The following is a 17,714-nucleotide window of genomic DNA, read 5'->3' on the forward strand; positions in this document are numbered from 1 at the left end:
CTGGCTCTCCACCCAGGCCAGGGTTGAAGAGAGGAACTTATTTCCACACTGCCCGTGCCAAGGGAGCCTCTGCAGGTACCAATGAGAATTCCATCTGTGACACCCAGGGTACAAGATTACCCAGCCGGGGTTAGAGGTAAAGTTCCTACAGACCCTGGTCTCTGGTCCCTGACTCCCTCTAGGAGGTAATTCTTGAAGCTGTGCTTCTTTCCCTTTGGGGATGATCCCAGGCAGGCCCACCTTGTTCTCCCCACTCAGAGTGGGGGTTCACATCCTTGAGGCCCTCAGCACTGAGCAACGAGGGGCTCTCAGCTCTGCCGAGTCCTGAAGACTCCCACAGAGAACAGCTGTGCCGGCAGGTGCCCGCTGTCCAAGAGGCCGCTCCGTGGCGCCTGGTGTGGGCCAAGCCGAGTTTGTGATTGGCGCATCAAGCTTTGAAGATTCACATCTTTATTAAAGGCTGCGACAGTGAAGAGAGGGCAGAACAGCCCTTTGCTGTACAGCCTGGGATCAACTCCATCTGAGGATAGCAAGCATCGTGGGGCTGGGCTTGGAGCTGGAAGTCAGCGGGCACTGCTCAGTCCTGGGGCGGGGCTGCTGAGGGGAAGATGCTGTGAGAAGCGGCCCAAGCGCTGCCCTGCTGCTGCCTAGATGGTCATCACATCCAAGCTGGGGCTCCAGCCTCTTCCTCCCCTCGCCCTCCAGCCTGCTTTTGACGAACTTCAGAACCAGCGCCTGCTTTAAATCAGAATCTTATTTTAAATGCGTCAGAGTTCACTGTGAGAGCCAGCACTCTCCTGTCCCATCAAGTGTCTCCAGGGCACCCACTGGAGGAGCAGACTTAACCCGCGTGGAAGCCAAGGCCATGGAGGCGGGAGGCCTGGGAGGCATCTGGGAAGCATCCCAGGATCAGGGAGCCACGGGAGAGCGATGCGAGGGGGAATGGGAAAGGGACACTGGTTCGGCCAGTCAGATGAGACCCACCTGCCCTGCCTGAGTTCTGCTGCTGACCTCTAGTGTGGCCACAGAGTTGGAGACCTTAGCTTAGGGCTGGGACCAGGGGTTCAAGGATGAAAACCTCCTTGACCACAGCCTCAGAGGCCTGCTGTTCTTCCTAAAACCCCAGAATGGCAAAGCTGGGTGACAGCTCTGGGACCAACCAGCCCATTTTACAGGTGGGGATGTGGAGGCTCAGGAAGGGGCCCTTTCCTAGATTCCACTCAGTGCACACAGTCAGGGCCAGGGCCAGAACTCTCTCTGCTGCTCCTCGGAGGAGAAGCCATCTATCAGAGCAATGGTTCTGAAATTTGGTGGGCATCAGTCATCTGGGGAACCTGCTACAACAGCTTGCTGGGCCCTGCCCCCGAGACTCTGATGCTGTGGGTCCCTGAACTCCAGAGAAAGCAGCGCTGGGTTTGAGGACACTCCTCAGCGGGGCTGGGGAGGGGGAGCGGGGCCATGTTGAGAGGGGTTGGTGCCTGAGGACCAAAGGCAAAGTCTTGACTGAGGGGAGGCGTCTTTGCGGCCAGGAGGGAGGCAGGCTTGGAAGGGTCAGAAAGTGGAAGCAGGGACAGGAAATGGAGCAGCAGCCCCTGTCTCCAATGACAGGAGGCCCTTTGGGGATGAAAATGCTCCAAAGGGGAGGTGAACAGAGCCGGTCTCCAGGCAGGCAGAGGCTGGGAGAACCCAAATCCACGAGGGACGGTTTGGTTTGAAAGGCACTTTGATACCCATAGGGCTGCAGTCATTGCAGGCAGTGTCTGTGAGAGCTGTCAGCAGGTCCCCTGGGGCTGTGGCGGGGGTGGGGGTTGTCAGGGAAGAGCAGCAAGGACTTGGGTGGGAGTGGTAAGTCAGGCGGCCGGGGCACGATGGGGGCCACTTCAAGAACTCAGCGCCATGCCTCCTTCACTGGGGGCCTCCCTAGTTCTGGCTCCTGGAGGGGAGGGGCCTGGGGTCTGGTGAGCTCACTCATAGGTGCTCCCAGGGCCTGTACGGGGATCTGGTGGCCCCTGGCAGGTGGCTGCTTGGCCTTGAACTTTCTCTGTGGGATTTTTAGAGAAGGGGAATTTGGTCCCAGAGAAGAACTGATCCTGGACCTAACGACAAAGCACTGGGGACCTAGACCTGGGAATGCTGTGATGGGCAGGGCCTGGCCCAGGGACCCTGATCCTTCTCTGTCCCCACAGAGGCCAAGCCAGTCGTCCCCTCCTCTCAGCTCTCCTGGGGGGCCCTTTCTGCCAAGCTGCGGCCAGCAAGACGGGTAGCGATGCCTTCTGACTGTGCCAAGGCCGGCTCCTCCAGCAGGCCTTCAAAGTAGGTGCCCAGAGCCTGCACGTTGAGAACAGACTGGGTGAGGGGCGACGAGGGGGTCTGTGGGCTCAGGAAGTGGTTGTATTTCTTCAAGCCCCCCTGCGGGTCATGGCGGTGTGCGGTCAGCAGCTCCATGAAGCTGACCTTGTGGAGGGCCAGCAGGCGGGCCTGGGCCCGGGGCAGGAGGGCCGCCCGCACCAGGGGCTGCAGCGACGCGAAGCACTGCAGGCTGCTGAAGGGGTAGATGTGCGGGGCCAGCCGGGGGCCCGGAGACACCTCGAGGAGGCGGCACAGGTCACGCATGGCCAGCACGGCGGCCAGGGCACTGCGCTCGTTCACGTTTCTCGCCAGGTAGGTCCTGGCCAGACTCTTGAGTTTGAAGCTGCTGGCCCCGGGCACGCACTCCTGGATGAGGGGCAGGGCGGCCAGGAAGCCCGAGATGGCCTTCTGGAACTCCGACAGCCTATTCATGTCCTCCAGGGCCTGGAAGAAGCTGGGGAGGCTGGGCCCCCACAGCTGATAGCAGGCCAGCACAGGGCGGTGCAGGCCGTCCAGGAAGCGCAGGAAGTGCTGCAGGCCCACCTCCAGGGAGACGGCCTTGGAGTAGATGCCGAAGGCCTCGGGCTGGATCAGCGCCCGGAACTGGCTTTCCTGGTTCACAGCCGCCAGCTGGCTAATCTTCTGGGCTGGGCGGGAGAGAAGGGCAACGTGAGGCCCCAGAGGCACTGGCAAGGGACACTGTCCAGGTACAGGGGGTCATCTAGGGTTCCCGACCCACTGCCCAGAGGTCCCACGTTGGGGCCCGCTGGCAGGAACCCAGCATTAGCCTCAGGTGCGGCTCTGACCCTGGCTCTGATGGGGACAGGGTCAGAAGGGGAGGGGGCTGCCCTCCAAGCACCCCTTGCTCCCCTTTTGCTCTGCCACCTGCCCCAGTTCGCCGAACTCTTTCGCTCCAGGTCCCTCCTGTCTTCTGCCAGCCTCCACCCACCCACACTTGAGCTCCCTCACTGTTTCTGCCTAGGCCCCCTGGCCTCCAACCCCATCAGTCACTTAGCTAAGCCATCAGCGCCCTGGGTCAGACAGCACACCTGCTCAGTCCACTCCACTCAGAGCGCGGCCCCGAATCGCCCAGCGAGGTCTGCAAATTGCTCCCCTGTCCACTGTAAACACCTGCTGCTGTCTGCCTGGGCTGGCCCCATGCTAAGTCCAGGCCACAGGGCAGGGCCTGGCCTTCTGCAGGACCAGGGCAACCACCGTGGAGCTGAGGGAGAAGGGGTCATATCTCTCTGTGGCCTGGGCTCTGCTGGCCTCCCTGTGGAACAAACGGGCTCTGTACTCAGCAGTGTGCAGTCCCAGCCTAAGGCCATGCTTGGATTGTTGGTCTCACAGCAGCGAGTTTCACATTGTGTTTCGGTTTAGAAATGTGCTCCCTAAGAGAAGCGCTGGTCAGGAGGAACCCAGGGAGGCTCTCGTCCCACACCTCAGGCACTGATCAAAGCAAACATCCTCATTCAAACAACCAAGTTCAGACAGCTGGGAGGCCAGTGCTCAGCGGCACCCTCTGGCTGCAGCCACCGGCCAGAGCCCCAGGCTCTCCTGGGCTCACAGGCGGCTCTGCCTGTGCTTATCTTGGGGACACAGGGACTAAGCTAGAAAGGGGTGGGGTGGTCACTGGAGAACCCACTTTCATTGTCAATCTTGAGGTCGAAGAAAACCAGGGGTCTGTCTTCTGCTTGAGACTCAGCAAGGCTTTTGTCCAGGACCCCGAGGGAGCTGGGCCCCTCCAGCTGGAGGTCACCAGACTCACTGCTGCTGTCGTCCGGCTCTTGGGAGGGCTGAAACACAGAAAACCAACAGGTCAGGGGTCTGGAGGGTGGGAGGGAGCTCAGTGGCCATGTGAGCACATGCCCGTGAGCAGGTGTGCGTGCATGAGTGTAAGTGTGCATGGGAACACAAGCACGTGGGTATGGTGGGGGCATCTGTGTGCACATGAGGGAGGACATGTTACTGGGAAAGGGAAGGCGGGCTTCCGAGCCAGTGCATGGACGGACGTGAGTGTGCACGTGCAGGTGTGAGGGTGGTGTGTGTGAACCAGGGCATGTGCCTTAGTGAGTGAGTCGGATGAGATCACGTGGGCAAGTGTGAGTGTGGGTGAAAGCACATGTGGAAATGAATGCAGGTGTGTGTGTGTGTGTGTGTGCATCTGGGTGTGCATGAGGGGCTGTGGACTTGGGGACCTGTGTTGGCACAGTGGGTGTGAAAGTGTGAGGCCACGTGGGTGAGTGTGTGCACGGGCGAGCAGGGCTAGGTGTGGAGGTGCAGGGCCGGAGGTGTCTGCTCCTCGCTTCGTCTCTCTGGGCAGACTCAGAAGAAACATGAACCTGGGACAGGGGGAAGCAGCCTCATCTAGAACCCCAGGTGTTTCCCTGGAAGAGGTCAGATGCCTGGCTTTTCTTGTCCACCAAGCCAGCCAAGATCCCAGTGTCCTGCACAAAGGGGAGGCGAGGGCTGCTTGGCCTCAGAGGCCACATCTGGGGGACACACAGAACTTGGCTGTGAGAGCAGTGGCGAGAAGCCTCAGAACCTGGGGGCCCTCCATCATTTGGCATCCAGGAACTGGCCGCTTAGGGAAATCTGAGGCCAGGGGTCCTCTAGGCTGGGCCCCTGAGGCTGTGTTCTCTCCAGCACCAAGGCAAGAACACAGTTTGAAAGACCTCCGAGGTGGGGGAAGGGCTCTGGCTCAGAGTTTCACCAGGAGCTGGGGCTGCAGTGGGAGGTGGAGCCTTTCATAATATACTGTTAATTGGTCATCATTTGTACACCTACCAAAGCCAGATGTTCAGTCTTTGGTGGCCTGCTCAGAAGCTCCTGTGAATGCCACTGAGGACACTAACCAGAGACCCGGAGGAAGGGCCATGGCCAGTGTCATGGGGCCGGCTGGGGGCACTGCTGGGACAAAGTCCAGAGCAGGCCTCGGGCCTTTCCCCCTTACGGCTGCCCCTGCAGGCTGATGGAGTCAGCCTCGGGGCCGACAGGCCTCGCTGAACTGCAGCCTCTGGCTGATGTCCCTGGTCTGGGACAGAATTAGCAAACTCTCTTGGGCACTTCCACTCTCCAGGTGAAACATTTGACCAAAACTTCAGCCAAGAGCAAAGTTTTACTAACCACAATTAACAAGTGCTGGATTTTCCTGGGAGTGGCTGATTTTCACCTTATTTGCATTCCATAGCCTCCTCCGGGCTCACCAACTTCCTCCTAGTCACTGATATAGAAACAGACATTTGCTGTGAATCCATCTAGAGCTGCTTTTGCTGAGAGAAACCCGTGAGTTCTGGGACGTTATCCCTGAGGCTCTAATTTGTCAGAAGACTTTGTCAAAGGCCTTGCATCCTCGGCTGGGCCACGCATCAAAGCCTGCTTTGGCGTGTCGTGCTCTGAATCTGTCTCGCTGTCACTGATCCTCTGCCTCCCTGGAAGGAGCCTTCTCCAGGTGTCTTCCTTGAAGTTGGCAGCAGGTGGATGGGAGGGTCCAGCTGTTTCCTATCTCCAGTCTTCCAGGGCTGTTCTGTTCACGAGGCCGGGGTGCTCTCACACTGGGGCTGGTGGAAAGATCTGGGCTCTCCTTGCTATGTCCTCCCCTGGGCCTCGGCTGAAGAGCCGTCCCCTCGGCCGAGTCCTCTTTGCCGCCCACTGACATGGCATCCTGGGCTTTCCCTTCTTCCGTCTCCTCTTCGCTCCAAACGCAGCTGCAGAGGCGCTGGCAGCGGCCCCGAGCGCTTCCACCTGTCTTCCTTCTGGCAGCGTCCCTTCGGGCTGTAAGGCCAGAGTCTTCTCTTTGGACATTCTCTTCCAAGAGCTGAGCTCCCTGGAGGGGGGCACAGCTGCATCCTTGGGCCAACGCCCCCACCTTCGTAGCAGAGTCACTTATGAATGGTCATGAGAACTCATTCTTTAGAGCCCCCCATGGTCCCTGGGGTCATTTTCTCTATGATAGTGATGGAATTGTCCTTGTCCTGAGTGTACTGAAGGCCCTGCTGACTCCCTCAGGTAAACGACGGCCCTTTCGGCTGAGCTTGCCAGGGAAGGGAAGGCTGGATCTTCCAGCCCTGACTCCCCTTCCTCCCAGATTCCTCTTCCCTTTGGGGATTTCCATAAAGAATGGCTACCCCTGGGGCTGGTCTTACTGGAATGCCTTCCACTGAACTCCACCCAGCAGTAAACGAAATTCCCCTTCGCTGCCTTAAATCCCAGCAACACAGCTGGGAAGTACTGACCCGTTTCCAAAAGACTTTCCTAAGACCCAGAGTTAACAGAAGCAGCACACAGACGCCTTTCTGGCCCTGCTCACTAAGGGAAACCCTCATGTCCCACCCCCCACACCACCCTCCCCGACCTTACTCCGCACTCAGGATGACGGAGGGGGCATCGAGAGGGACAGTGGTGGAAACCAGGAGCCAAGCTTCCAGGAGAGGGCCTTTTACTGGAAAGGGCTGTGATGTGCTGGGAAGGGAAAAGAATGGCGGCAGCAGGAGCAGGAGTGGGGAAGAGACCAGAGCCCACGTGCGAGGACTGGAAAGTGAGAAGTCGGAAAACGCTCAGAGGGCCAGGGAGTGGAAGATGACGAGGGCTGGAGGGACGGGCAGAGGATGTAGGGAGTGCGGCTCTGAGGTATGAGCTGGAGCGGACTAGCTGGCTAGCGGACTGTTTCTTTGACCGCAAAGCTGTGCTCAGACTCAGCCACGGGGGACCCAGGGCTCTTTCAGGACACCCAGGCAACCAGGACACGCACGCAGCCGGGCTCACGAGCGGTATTTCACCTATTTTCATCACAGTCAACTTAACAGATCAGCCGCATCCCAACTCAACAAGGCCGGTGCAGTGGCTGTACCAAGGGTGCTCGTAGGAAGCACGGGGGTGACGTCCTATCACCTTCCAAAAGCCTAGGAAGTTCATCTGGGAAGATCCGGCGCCTCCTCTCCCCACCTGGATCATGTCCCGGCATGTCCACGTCACCTCTGTTCAAGGCTGATACACACACGAATTGGCATTTCTCTGACACAGATAAGCAACTGAATCCCCCCAGTTTAGTGCTTCTCTACTTTGGTTGTGCATGAGCAGCTGAAAAGAATCTTGCTGTCCAGGCTGCACCTCAGACCAAGTCAGTTAGAATCTCAGGGGGTGGGACTCAGGAATCTGTCCTTGGTAGCCCACCCCCCTCCAACTAGTGATTCCAGTGTGCAGCCAGGGTTGAGAACGACTGCCCTAATTATGGATTCATTTCACATTCGGGCATCAGCAAATCAGAGGGGCCAGACTCTTTGATACGCAGCATCATCACCCGAAGGTACCTATCCAGCGTCCGACGTAAATGCTATCAATGCAATCAAGAGTCCCCAGCTCCCGAGGAACTTTCTGATCACCTGAGCTTAAGCAACAGCTGGGATCAGTTTGGCAAGACACAAGCACGGCTGTATTTTGCAGACACAGAACCCCAGCTCTTGCAACGTCTGAAGGCGCCAGAGATGCCTCACATGTTATCTGTGAACTGAACCATCTCGTTAGCCAGCCCGTGGCCCCTCGGCAGGCTGCTGCCGCCCATCGGAGGGCACGGCTCCCAGCTTCTCAGCCAAGCAGCTGCTTCTTTTTCTGATACACACACTCACCAGCATCACGGCCCCTCCCCTGGATCAGCTGCTCCTCACAGGCCTCCTTTCCACTGCCGGTCACCATGGCCACTTCTGCCAGGGGCTCTCCCCTCCCCCGGCTAGGCCCCCTCCTGCTTCCACTGGGTCCTGTTGCTGCCGGACACTGGGGCGAGTCATCTGTCGCAAAAGCAGGTGAGAACATCTACCTTTTCCTGCTCCGGACCCTACCACAGGGCGCGCAGTGTTTTTTTAGGCACAGTCTGCACCCCAGGTCTCCACTGTCAGACCTGGGCCTCGCCCCTCCACATGACTACTGTCCCGCTGGCTCTCCAGCAGGGGCGAGCTCTCCTACAGAGCACCCCTGCTGCTCAAGCAGCCTCTCCCCGAGCCCCGCCCACCAGGCCAGGTCTGTGCCAGAGCCCCCAGACACGTCTGGGTTCCAGCCACTGCACCCTGAGCGGGGGTCCTACGCGGCCTGAGACACGTGGAAAACGTGGTGTCTTAGCAGGCCAGTATTCCACAAGTCTCACGCGCTGGCAGCTCAGGTAAAGGCCACAGAGGGGAGGACATGGTTGCCTCGGGCGCCTGCAAATGTCACCCTGCGCCCTCCCTCTAAGGGACTCTGGGAACACCAGAGGTCTGGAAGGGGGCGTGGAAGGTGGGTGAGAGATGTACCTAATTGGGGGGGGGGTCTAACCTTTCTTTTTAAATACTTTATTCCAGTAAGTATTGCACTCCTGAAATGGTTAATTTTAAAAACGTGGGTCTGAAGAACACCTGCACAAAGGCAGTGACCCTCTGGCTCCTTCGCCTCCAGGCCTGGTCTCTAAAGGTGAGCAGCTGCTTCTAATCATTTAACTCTTTGTAACCTGCAATGCACTTCTCCCTCCTGAGTTGATCGACCTCCGACGTCACCTAGTGGCTCCCTGACGCCCCTCCCCCAACACTGCTGATTTCCATGCCTCCACCTGACTCTCCTGATGTCCGGCGGGACCAGTGGCAGCCCAGTCCTGTCCTTCCCAGGCTTCTAGTTCTACCCAGGGCCAATTTGTTTTATTTTTCTCAAGATTATGGGAGTGAAAGAAGTGCCCAGATTTCAGAGGAATTTAGAACATGGAAAGAAAAGACTCAAAAATTGATTGGCTGTGAAGAATAATAAAAAAGAGGGGGGCGTCCCAGGCAGCTCTGGGGTCTTGGCTCCTATAACTGGGCAGATAGTGCGGTTTACCAAGAAGGGAGGAGAGAGTGGAGTTGATTCTATGGGGCATCCGAGTGGGCAAGTCGGGAGGCCACTGGCTGTGCTGGCCTGGCGGGCAGGAGGGAGCCCATGGTGAAGCCATGGGCTTGGCTAGATCACGGAGAGAATGTCCAGACTAAAGAGAAGAGGGCCCAGAACCTGAGCTGGACGAACAACACTTAAAAGAACAAAGAGACTTGAAGGGAGAGTGAGGAGGAGCAGCGAGTGCGGGAGGAGCCGTCCCGAAGCCGAGGGCGGCAGTCTTTCAGGGAGTCAGGACTGAAGGTGACCGCTGCACTTGGAGGCATGGGGGTGTCCCCTGGTGCTGGTGGCAGGGCTCACTGGCCTGGCGGGGAAGGGCAGGGGGGTGGGGTGAGGCAGGAGCGCCGAGGGGGTGAAGGCTGAAGGGTAAATGCGGGGCGGGAGTTGGCAAGATGGGAAAGACTTTCTTCAGGGTGCTGAGCTGCAGCTCAGAGGAAGCACCTGAAGATGCGGATGAGGATAGGGAGGTGGAGGGAGGCCCCCAAGGAGGCAGGAGGGCTGGGCCAGGAGGAGGGAGAGTGAATCCTCCAGGGAGGTGGCTGTCTTCATCACCCTAACAGAAGGGATGAGGGGGAAGGAGGAAGGATGTGATGGGGTCAGGTCAGTCTGTCATCAGAGTGAGATGTGGGCCACTCCACAGCACCTGTCCTACTGTCCTCCTAGGGCAGAAGGTGAAGCCACCTGCTGTGAGCGAGGGTAGGGATAAGGGACCAGCGCTAGGAAGTGGAGGTGTGGGGAGCCGCTGTGGAGGAGGGGCATGCTGAGGCAGGAGTGCCAAGGAGCCCCAGACCTTCATTTGAAGCTCTCCTCCTCCCCTTGACTTTTCTCCCACAGAAGATGGCCTCCAGGTGGCAGTGCAGAGGAGCGACGCTACCAAATCCTTCCAGGTCTGTCTTTGGAGGGTAGCTTACCCGAGGCCAGGGGCGGGGGGCAGGGGGTGTGGGGTGGGTGCTGAGACCCTCGTGGCTGAAATGGTGGACTCTGCTGGCTGCTGGGTAGAGGTTTAGGCAGGAGGAGCTGGAAGGGAGAGAGTGGAGGTCCCGAAAGTAAGTGACTGAGAGCTTGAGGAACAGGAGGCTGTGGTCAGAGTGGAGTGGGCCAGCTGAGAGATGGAAAGTTCTCAGTGATGGTGAGGTCCAGGGGAGGGGGTGGGGATGGGGCTGGTAGCTGCAGGGGAACAGGCTGAAGATCCCTGAAAGGTCACGGAGAGGAGAGGCCAGGGTGGTGGATGCTGAAGTCACCCAGGAAGGCGGCCAGACTTGGGTGGGGAGAGGAACCCTAGAGGCAGGTGCCTGAGTCTCCCTACAGCAGGGGGGTTGGGAGGATGTCTGACACGAGCTGGGTAAAGCAGGTTCAGCTGGAGAGCTGGAACCTCAAAGGCACAGAGGGCCTGGACCCCACCTCTGATACTCACAGGATGGGGGAAAGAGGGATATGTTGTTCCACAAGTGAACCAAGTGTCAGCGCAGGGAGGAGACAAAAACCACCTGCAGGGAAGGGCTAAGCCCAGCGGGGAATCTGATGGTTACGGAAGGAGGTTTGCAAGGGCGATGGTTCAACAAGTGTTTATTGAGCAGCCCACACCTGCCAGGGCCTGGGATCGACACAGGCCCTGCCCTCGTCGGCTTACATCCTGGCAGAGACCCAGTGGAAAGGCATGGGGTCGGGATGGAGGCAGTGGGAGGTGCAAAGCATGAGAGAAGCTTCCTTTTCTTGGGCAAAGAGGCCCGAGGATGCGAGGAACGATGGCCTGAATCTCAGTCACGCCCTCCTGGCTGGGGAGGATCTCAGTCTCTCTGCCCAGAGTTCCACGGTGCCGTTCATTGTCTGGCTCACTCCCTGACCAGATGGACTGGACGCCTACTGTGTGCAGAGCCTTCAGGTGTGCAGGCTGGGCTGGGCTGGGCAGCAGGACGGAGGGGGCTTGGGGAGCAGGGAGTGGGTGCTGGCCTAGGAAGGTGACCAGGCTCAGGGTTCAGAGTGTGAGCCGGGTTGGGGCTGTAGAGGAGGGAGGCAGCTGGGGCTCTCAGAGGCTTGTCTCGGGGAGCCTGCGCTGGTGGGAGGCCTCTGCGGGGCGTGCGGCGGTGGGAGTGCATTTGGAGGGACTTCCAGTGGCAGCTGGACTGGGGGTTTCTCCCTGGGAGCTCTGCCAGAATCCCCAGGGGAGATTCCTGCCCCAAGAGTTGGGGTTGTGCCTCTCCCTACACCCCGGCTGAGAGAGGCATCGAGCTGGGGAGTCAGAGAGGAGAAAGGAAGGGCGAAGAAGTTGTTGAGCCACTGGGTTACTTGGGGTAAGCCCCGGAGGGAGCGGCTGCGGGATCGCGCTGGCCCTCGCGCCCGGTGGGGCTGGCTGTTGGCCCTTTGGAGGCGGGCAGGAGACTCCTGGAGACTGGCAGGATGGCTGGCAGGCGCTGTGGTGGCAGGGGCGGAGGCTTGGACCGTGGTGGTGGGTAGACAAGTCCACATCGGGGTACAACACGCTTTGGGGGGCTGGCGGAAGGCATGGTGAAGGCGCGTGGTTCTTTGTGCTCCGCGTGACAGCAGGTTGATCCCGCGGTGGACGGCAGCTGGCTCCTGGTGACCGGCGGGATGGCTGGGATACTCGGCTTCGGGCTCGGCACCTTGCTGGGCGGGATGGTGGGGAGGCCAAGCCGGGGAGCGGCATGTGCCGTAGGGCAGACGGGAGGCCCGGCAGGGGCGGGACAGTCGGCGAGCTCTCGGTGGGGGGTGGACTGGCGAGGAGGGTGGTGGCACCATGGTCTCCGTACGCTTTCCAACACAGAACCTCAGACTGAGCGCTGGAAGGGACCTCAGGGGCCACCCAGTCCAACCTTCCACTCTATTCCGATCCCTTTTTCCCCTGAATGAGTGACAGCCCAGCCTCCATTAACAAACCTCCAGGGACAGGAGGGCCACACCCTATAAGGCCACTTGGTCCATGGTGGGATGGCTTTAGAGTCACAGCTTGCATGTCTGGGCCCTGTCGGTGCTGCTCTGCGCCCTCACACCCCTGCACTGGCCCTCCCTAGCTGCAAGTAACCAAGGAGTGGGTTCTTGTCCGCCCTCTTCTTTGAGGACTTAGGAGGGTGGAAAATGCATGAGGAAGCTCCAGACAGGGGCACTGGCTAGTCCAGAAAGGAGACAGGGCTCTAGAAGGAAGCCCTCTCTCCGCTTTTCAGAAGAGCACATATGGTCACTGAAGGCCCCTGCCCTGGGACAGAGGGAGGGCTGGTATCCTCTGGACAGCCTACAACTCATGCCTCGCTGGTAAATGCCCCTGCTGCAAGGGAAGTCTGAGAGTCACCTGCTGTGGCTGTGACCCCTGGGACCTGGAATGGGGGCAGGCAGGAGTCCTGGGCCAAATTTCCGGGCCACTCACCGAGTTTTCAGCATCTGAGTCTTCCGAGCTGCTGATCACCACGATGCGTTCCTCTGAAAGGGGGCAGGGGATTCAGTGTTAGGCCCTGCCAGGGGTGCTCACCCAGGGGGCCTGGGGTGTTCTCCAGTGGGAATCCCTGAAGGCCGGCGGACTGGGCAGGTGGCGTGTGCCCTGCAAGGGGGCAGCGTGGACCTGCTTGTGTAGAGGGCTTATTCCAGGTGGCTTTCCATCACCACCTGCTGTCCCTTGTCTGTGAACACTTAATTCAGCTGTTGGCCCTGGATTCAGAATCTATTACCTGTAGGAGGGAGTGACAAGCACCACTTGGTTCGGAATCTTTTGCCATCCTAATGCAGTACACTGGTTTGTTCCAATTCTCAGCCTCATGAGATGAGATGTTTGAGTTAAAAGGTACTTTATCTAGGTTAATCAAAACCTTTTGATTACCAATAGCATTTGTGAGTAAAGACTGTCAGGGCTGAGTATGTGAGCAGGGTCAGGGCTCCGTCTGAGACCTAGAATGAAAATAAAGCTGGACTCTGGGTATGACAGATCCAGGAAGAACTGTCTTGAACATTCCAGAATTCTGTAGGTTGACCTCAACTCATGTAAAAGGACTCCCTGTAGCCATAAAAGGTATCCTGGACAAATGAGGTACCTTAGGTGGTTGGCCTTTGCAGAAAAATCTGGGAACTGCTGGATGTGGACTTTACCCACATCCTCTCTGGGTACATGCTAGGCACCTCACAGCAAACATTTCTTTGGGAGACCCGCCCTGTGCAGGGGCTGGGTTCTGTGAGTATGTTAGGGGACGGAGCTAAGGAACTGGGGTCTTCAGCCCTTCATGCTCCCTCCCCACACTGGCATCCCAGCAAAGCACTTGGAAGACTATCCACTCTCACCCCCAGACAAACCTTGGGCCTTCCCTTCCCCATTTGGTCGGGGCTGAGGGCAAGACACACTAGGAATGCTACCGGCTTTGGGCTTCCTGAGTGGGGCCAGGATGCAGAAGAGGGCCCCACCCAGCCCCGAAGGACAGCCTACAGGCCTCAGCCCCTGCGGCCTACCCACCTCCCTACCTGCCTCCCCAGGGTCGCTGGTCGCATGGTTGCTGTCAGGCAGGAAGGTCTCATTTCTTATGATGGGGCTCTCGGGGGTGGGGGGCCCGTCCAGGCGGGGCGGCGAGACGGCCGCGGAGGTGCTGGGCCTGGGCTGCTCGGGGGAGCTCCGAGCCAACCTTGCCTCCTTCTCCTCCTCAGACTCCATCTTGATAACCTTCCTGGGGTACTCGGTCTGGCAGGACTTCCTCTTCTGTGGTGTGGCTGTGTTGGAGACCTCCTGCGCAGTAGGGAGTCACAGGGCAGGGTCAGGGGCCTCCAAGGCACTGGGGTGGTGGGCGGCAGGGACCAGTGCGCCCCCGTGCCCTTTGCTCCTGCCCTGCCCTCTGCTATCTGCTGTGCAGGTCATGCCTCTCTCTACACAGGATGCCCTCTCAGGCCGCCATGCACACTGGCCCTGCCTGCTGACCTCGGGCCTCTGCTAGCCTCTGCCTGCCCTGGGAGTGGCTCATGCTCGGAGTGGGGCTTCGTGACAGGGAACCAGGAGCCAGGAGGGCGTAGAGTAGGTGCTGGTTGAGGACTGGATTCTTACTCCAGCTCCACCTCTCTCTGCCTGGTGGGATGTGGGCCCTCGGGAGGGGAGGTGGGGGCTGGGGAGAGCCTTACCTCTCTGCAGGAGGGGTCCTTCATGGAGTAGGCGTACACTGGCACTGGGTGTGCCCCTGGCACCGGCTGTACTGCAGCCAGTCCCGAGGCCTGCACCTGGGCCCTCTGCGCCACCTCTGGCTGCGAAGTCAGGAAACAAGGGTAGTCAGAAATGATGGGCTACAGCAGGACGAGGGCCGGGACCTCAGCCTGGGGTCAGCCCAATCCCCAGGGCCTCACCCAGACACAGGTGCAGGCTGGCCGGCCCGAAGCTCAGAGCCCCTAGGGACCAGGAGTCCTCCCCACGGCCCCCATGACTTCACCCCTCTGTGAGCCTGAGGTGCTGGTGTCCAGGGACCACTTCAGTTCCTGTGCATCCTAACGGGGCTGGAAGGTGACCTCAGGGACCACACCACCCAATGACCCCTCCAGGCTCGCTTGATAATCAGGCCCGCCTAGACAAGTCCAGGGACAAAACAGTCGCTCCTAATGGAAGCAGCTCCTCTGCGGCTGCAGAGCTGTAGCAGGGAGGAAGTCTTCCCTGAGCTGACGCTGGCCTCCCTGCCACCTTCACTCTGCCTGGGGACTTAATTCCCCCCGGGTCAGAAGAGCAACTGCACACATAGGACAAATCACTCAGAACTCCCCGGGCCTCAGTCCCCTCTGTGAAATGGGAATAATAGTAACATCCCCGTCACAGGGTAATGTGGACGAAATGTGACCACAGGCAAAGTGTTTAGAAGAGCACCTGGCGCTTGGTGAGCGCCACTGATGATGCTGTCCTCTGTGCCATGCAGTGCTGAGTGCCTGTCCCAGAATGAAACGCGGGCAGATCCTCAGAAAGTTCAACACAGAACTTCCATATGATCCAACAGTTTGACTTCTAGGTATATACCCAAAGGAACTGAAAACAGATGTTCCAACAAAACCTGGCATGTGAATATTCCAGCAGCACTCCTCACCACAGCCAAAAGGTGGGAACCACCCAAAGGTCCACCCACTGATGAATGGATAAACTCAATGTGGGACTGCCACCCAGGGGACCGTTATTCAGCCATAAAAAGGAATGAAGTTTGGCACACACGACATGGAAGGACTTGGAACACATGAAAAGCAACCAGCCATGAAAGGATACATACTGTATGATTCCATCTATGTGAAATATCCAGTTTCTAAACGCACAGAGAGCAGGTGGGTGGTTGCCACGGGGTGGGAGAGACGGAAACGAGTGACTGCTTCTTGAGTATGGGGTTTCCTTTTGGGGTAATGAAAATATTCTGTCTCAGAGAAGGAAACCGAGGCACAGAGAGAGGAAGTGATGTCCTCAGGTCACGGACCCAGTAAGGGCCTGGACTAGGGTGTGAATCCAGCGATATCAAAATGGAACTTCCTTTCCTGTCCCCGTGGGTGCCCCCCTTTCTTTACTCACTGTCTCCTTCATGTCCCTCCACACCATCTTTCTCTATCCTGTGAAACTGAAGAGTAAGCCGGACCTCTTGCTGAAACCAAGTGGGTGATGCGGGAAGCGTCCCTCTGAAAGGGGTGGCACAGACTCGGGGGCTCAGTCCAGAGGCCCTGGCCTGCCACTCCTGCCTCCCATCCTGACCCCCTGGTGCCCCACACTCCGCGCGCGCTCAGGGGACGACCATTCATCAGGAGCCTGTAGTCTGTCCACCCAGTGACGGAAAGGGATTCCGACACAGCTGGAGGAAGCACTCCGTCAAGCAGAGCTGCATCGGGAAAGCAAGGCACCGGGCAGGGAGAGGACGGGGCCAGGGACAAGCTCTGTCCCTCCTGTGTGGTGGGAGCTGTGGGCAAGCTCTCTCTCTCTCAGGGGGGACACCAGGGATTACCTGGCCAAGCCCGGGCTGGGAAGGCAGGAGAAGCCCAGCAAGATGGGGCACGCGCTGGAAATCAGGACCCCGAGGTGGGGCTCTTCTTGGTGTCAAAGGCTTTCATGTGAAATGTGGGCTCCCAAATCACTCGCTATGGTGGCCTGGCTTCTTTTCTCCTCCCTCCTGGGTGGGAGGAGAGCTGTCTCTCTGGATGAGGGTGGACGTGGTGGTGGTGGGGGCGGGAAGGGATGGTCTCCCAGGGTCATCTTCTCCCAGGCTTCCAGAAGAAGCACACAATCTCCACTGCCAGTGTTTTTGAAACCACAGCCTGTGACCCATTAGTGAATCATGAAAGCAACGTCATGACTGGCATTTTTTGGTACGACATAGACTAGGATAGAATAGAAAGTATCAGAGTACCTCCCACATTTATAAGCGTAATTTGTTTTGCAAAATTGTCTTAGCTACAGGTATGTGTGTGTGTGTATGCTGTAGGTTAGATGTAAAATATTTTTTATAGCGGGTGGTTGTCAAAAAAGTTCCAACCACCTCACACTCATTAAGATGGTCACGTTATTTTAAAAAAGCGTGAATTAGAATGTGGAGAAATTGGAGCCGCTGTGCACCGTCGTGGGGAGTGCAAATTGGTGCAGCCATTGTGGATACTTGAATGGTAGTCCCTTAAAAACTAAAAACAGAATTACCATATGATCCAGCAATTCCAATTCTAGACAAATTTTATATGTATTGGATCACCATTAAAAATTAAGGGGAAAAAAAAGGTTTAAAAAGATCCTAGTCTATTCTTCCTTGTGTGGCTCTGCAACTGCTGGTATGTAAGGGAACCTCCTCCCAAGTGGGCTGGGAACTCCCCGAAGGCAGGGTTGAGCTCTTCTCCGCTTCTGTCCCATCCTCTCTGACCCCCACACCATGTTAATGAAGCGGGGAACACACATGAGGGCTCAGAAAAGAAAAAAAACAATGATGACTGATTTATAGTTGTTCTACGACTTTAAATTTTTAAATTTTTTTCATTTAAGTATTGTGACGTCATTGCAAAAAGAGCCTCTGAGAAGTAGAGGAGGGAAAATGCCCCAGCTGCTGTCCCACCCAAACACTCCCAGTTAAGCCTGGTGGTGTGTTTCTCACCCTCTTCGCCTAGGCACACAGTTTCAGGAGGGATGAGTGCTGGCCAGCTCCTAGCTCCAAAGGCAGGAACATGGGTCTAAGAGTTGCCTTTCTCCTGGCACAGCTGATGGACAGGACTTTCTCCTGGGACAGCCAGACCATGCCTGCCTCCCTCAAGTGGCCACACCTGTCCTTTGCACTCACAGTGTGTGACCACTTCCATCCCCCAGTTCTATCTACCCCTGCCCCCAAGCCTACTACCAAAGTGAAAGCAAGAGACTTTGCACAGAGAGCATTCTTCCGATGCTTCAAGTTCAAACTGCCTAGTACCTCGGGATTGAGAGGACACAAGGCAGAGACCTGGCAAAATGCCTTGACCTCATTCACACAAGCCAGTACAGGCTCTCTTGCTGTTCATTAAACAGCAACGAGCAC

At 57.9% G+C, this 17,714-nt stretch overlaps 1 protein-coding gene across 13 annotated transcripts in view; it reads right to left on the minus strand.

Moving 5' to 3' along the window:
- Positions 1-433: 433 nt before the first annotated feature.
- Positions 434-17,714, minus strand: part of PML (PML nuclear body scaffold) — a 35,872-nt gene continuing 18,591 nt past the window's right edge. The window contains exons 5-9 of one of the 13 annotated variants that reach the window (XM_010977908.3): positions 14,338-14,457; positions 13,693-13,951; positions 12,614-12,666; positions 3,995-4,145; positions 434-2,996 (exon numbers count right to left, since the gene is read on the minus strand). In XM_010977908.3, coding sequence (XP_010976210.2) covers positions 2,212-2,996; positions 3,995-4,145; positions 12,614-12,666; positions 13,693-13,951; positions 14,338-14,457 — 1,368 coding nt within the window. In that variant the 3' untranslated portion in view covers positions 434-2,211. The other 12 variants (XM_031440854.2, XM_031440858.2, XM_064480711.1 and 9 more) reach the window with 12 other exon arrangements.

This window comes from Camelus dromedarius, chromosome 29 (genome assembly GCF_036321535.1).
Source record: "Camelus dromedarius isolate mCamDro1 chromosome 29, mCamDro1.pat, whole genome shotgun sequence".
Taxonomy (NCBI): domain Eukaryota; kingdom Metazoa; phylum Chordata; class Mammalia; order Artiodactyla; family Camelidae; genus Camelus; species Camelus dromedarius.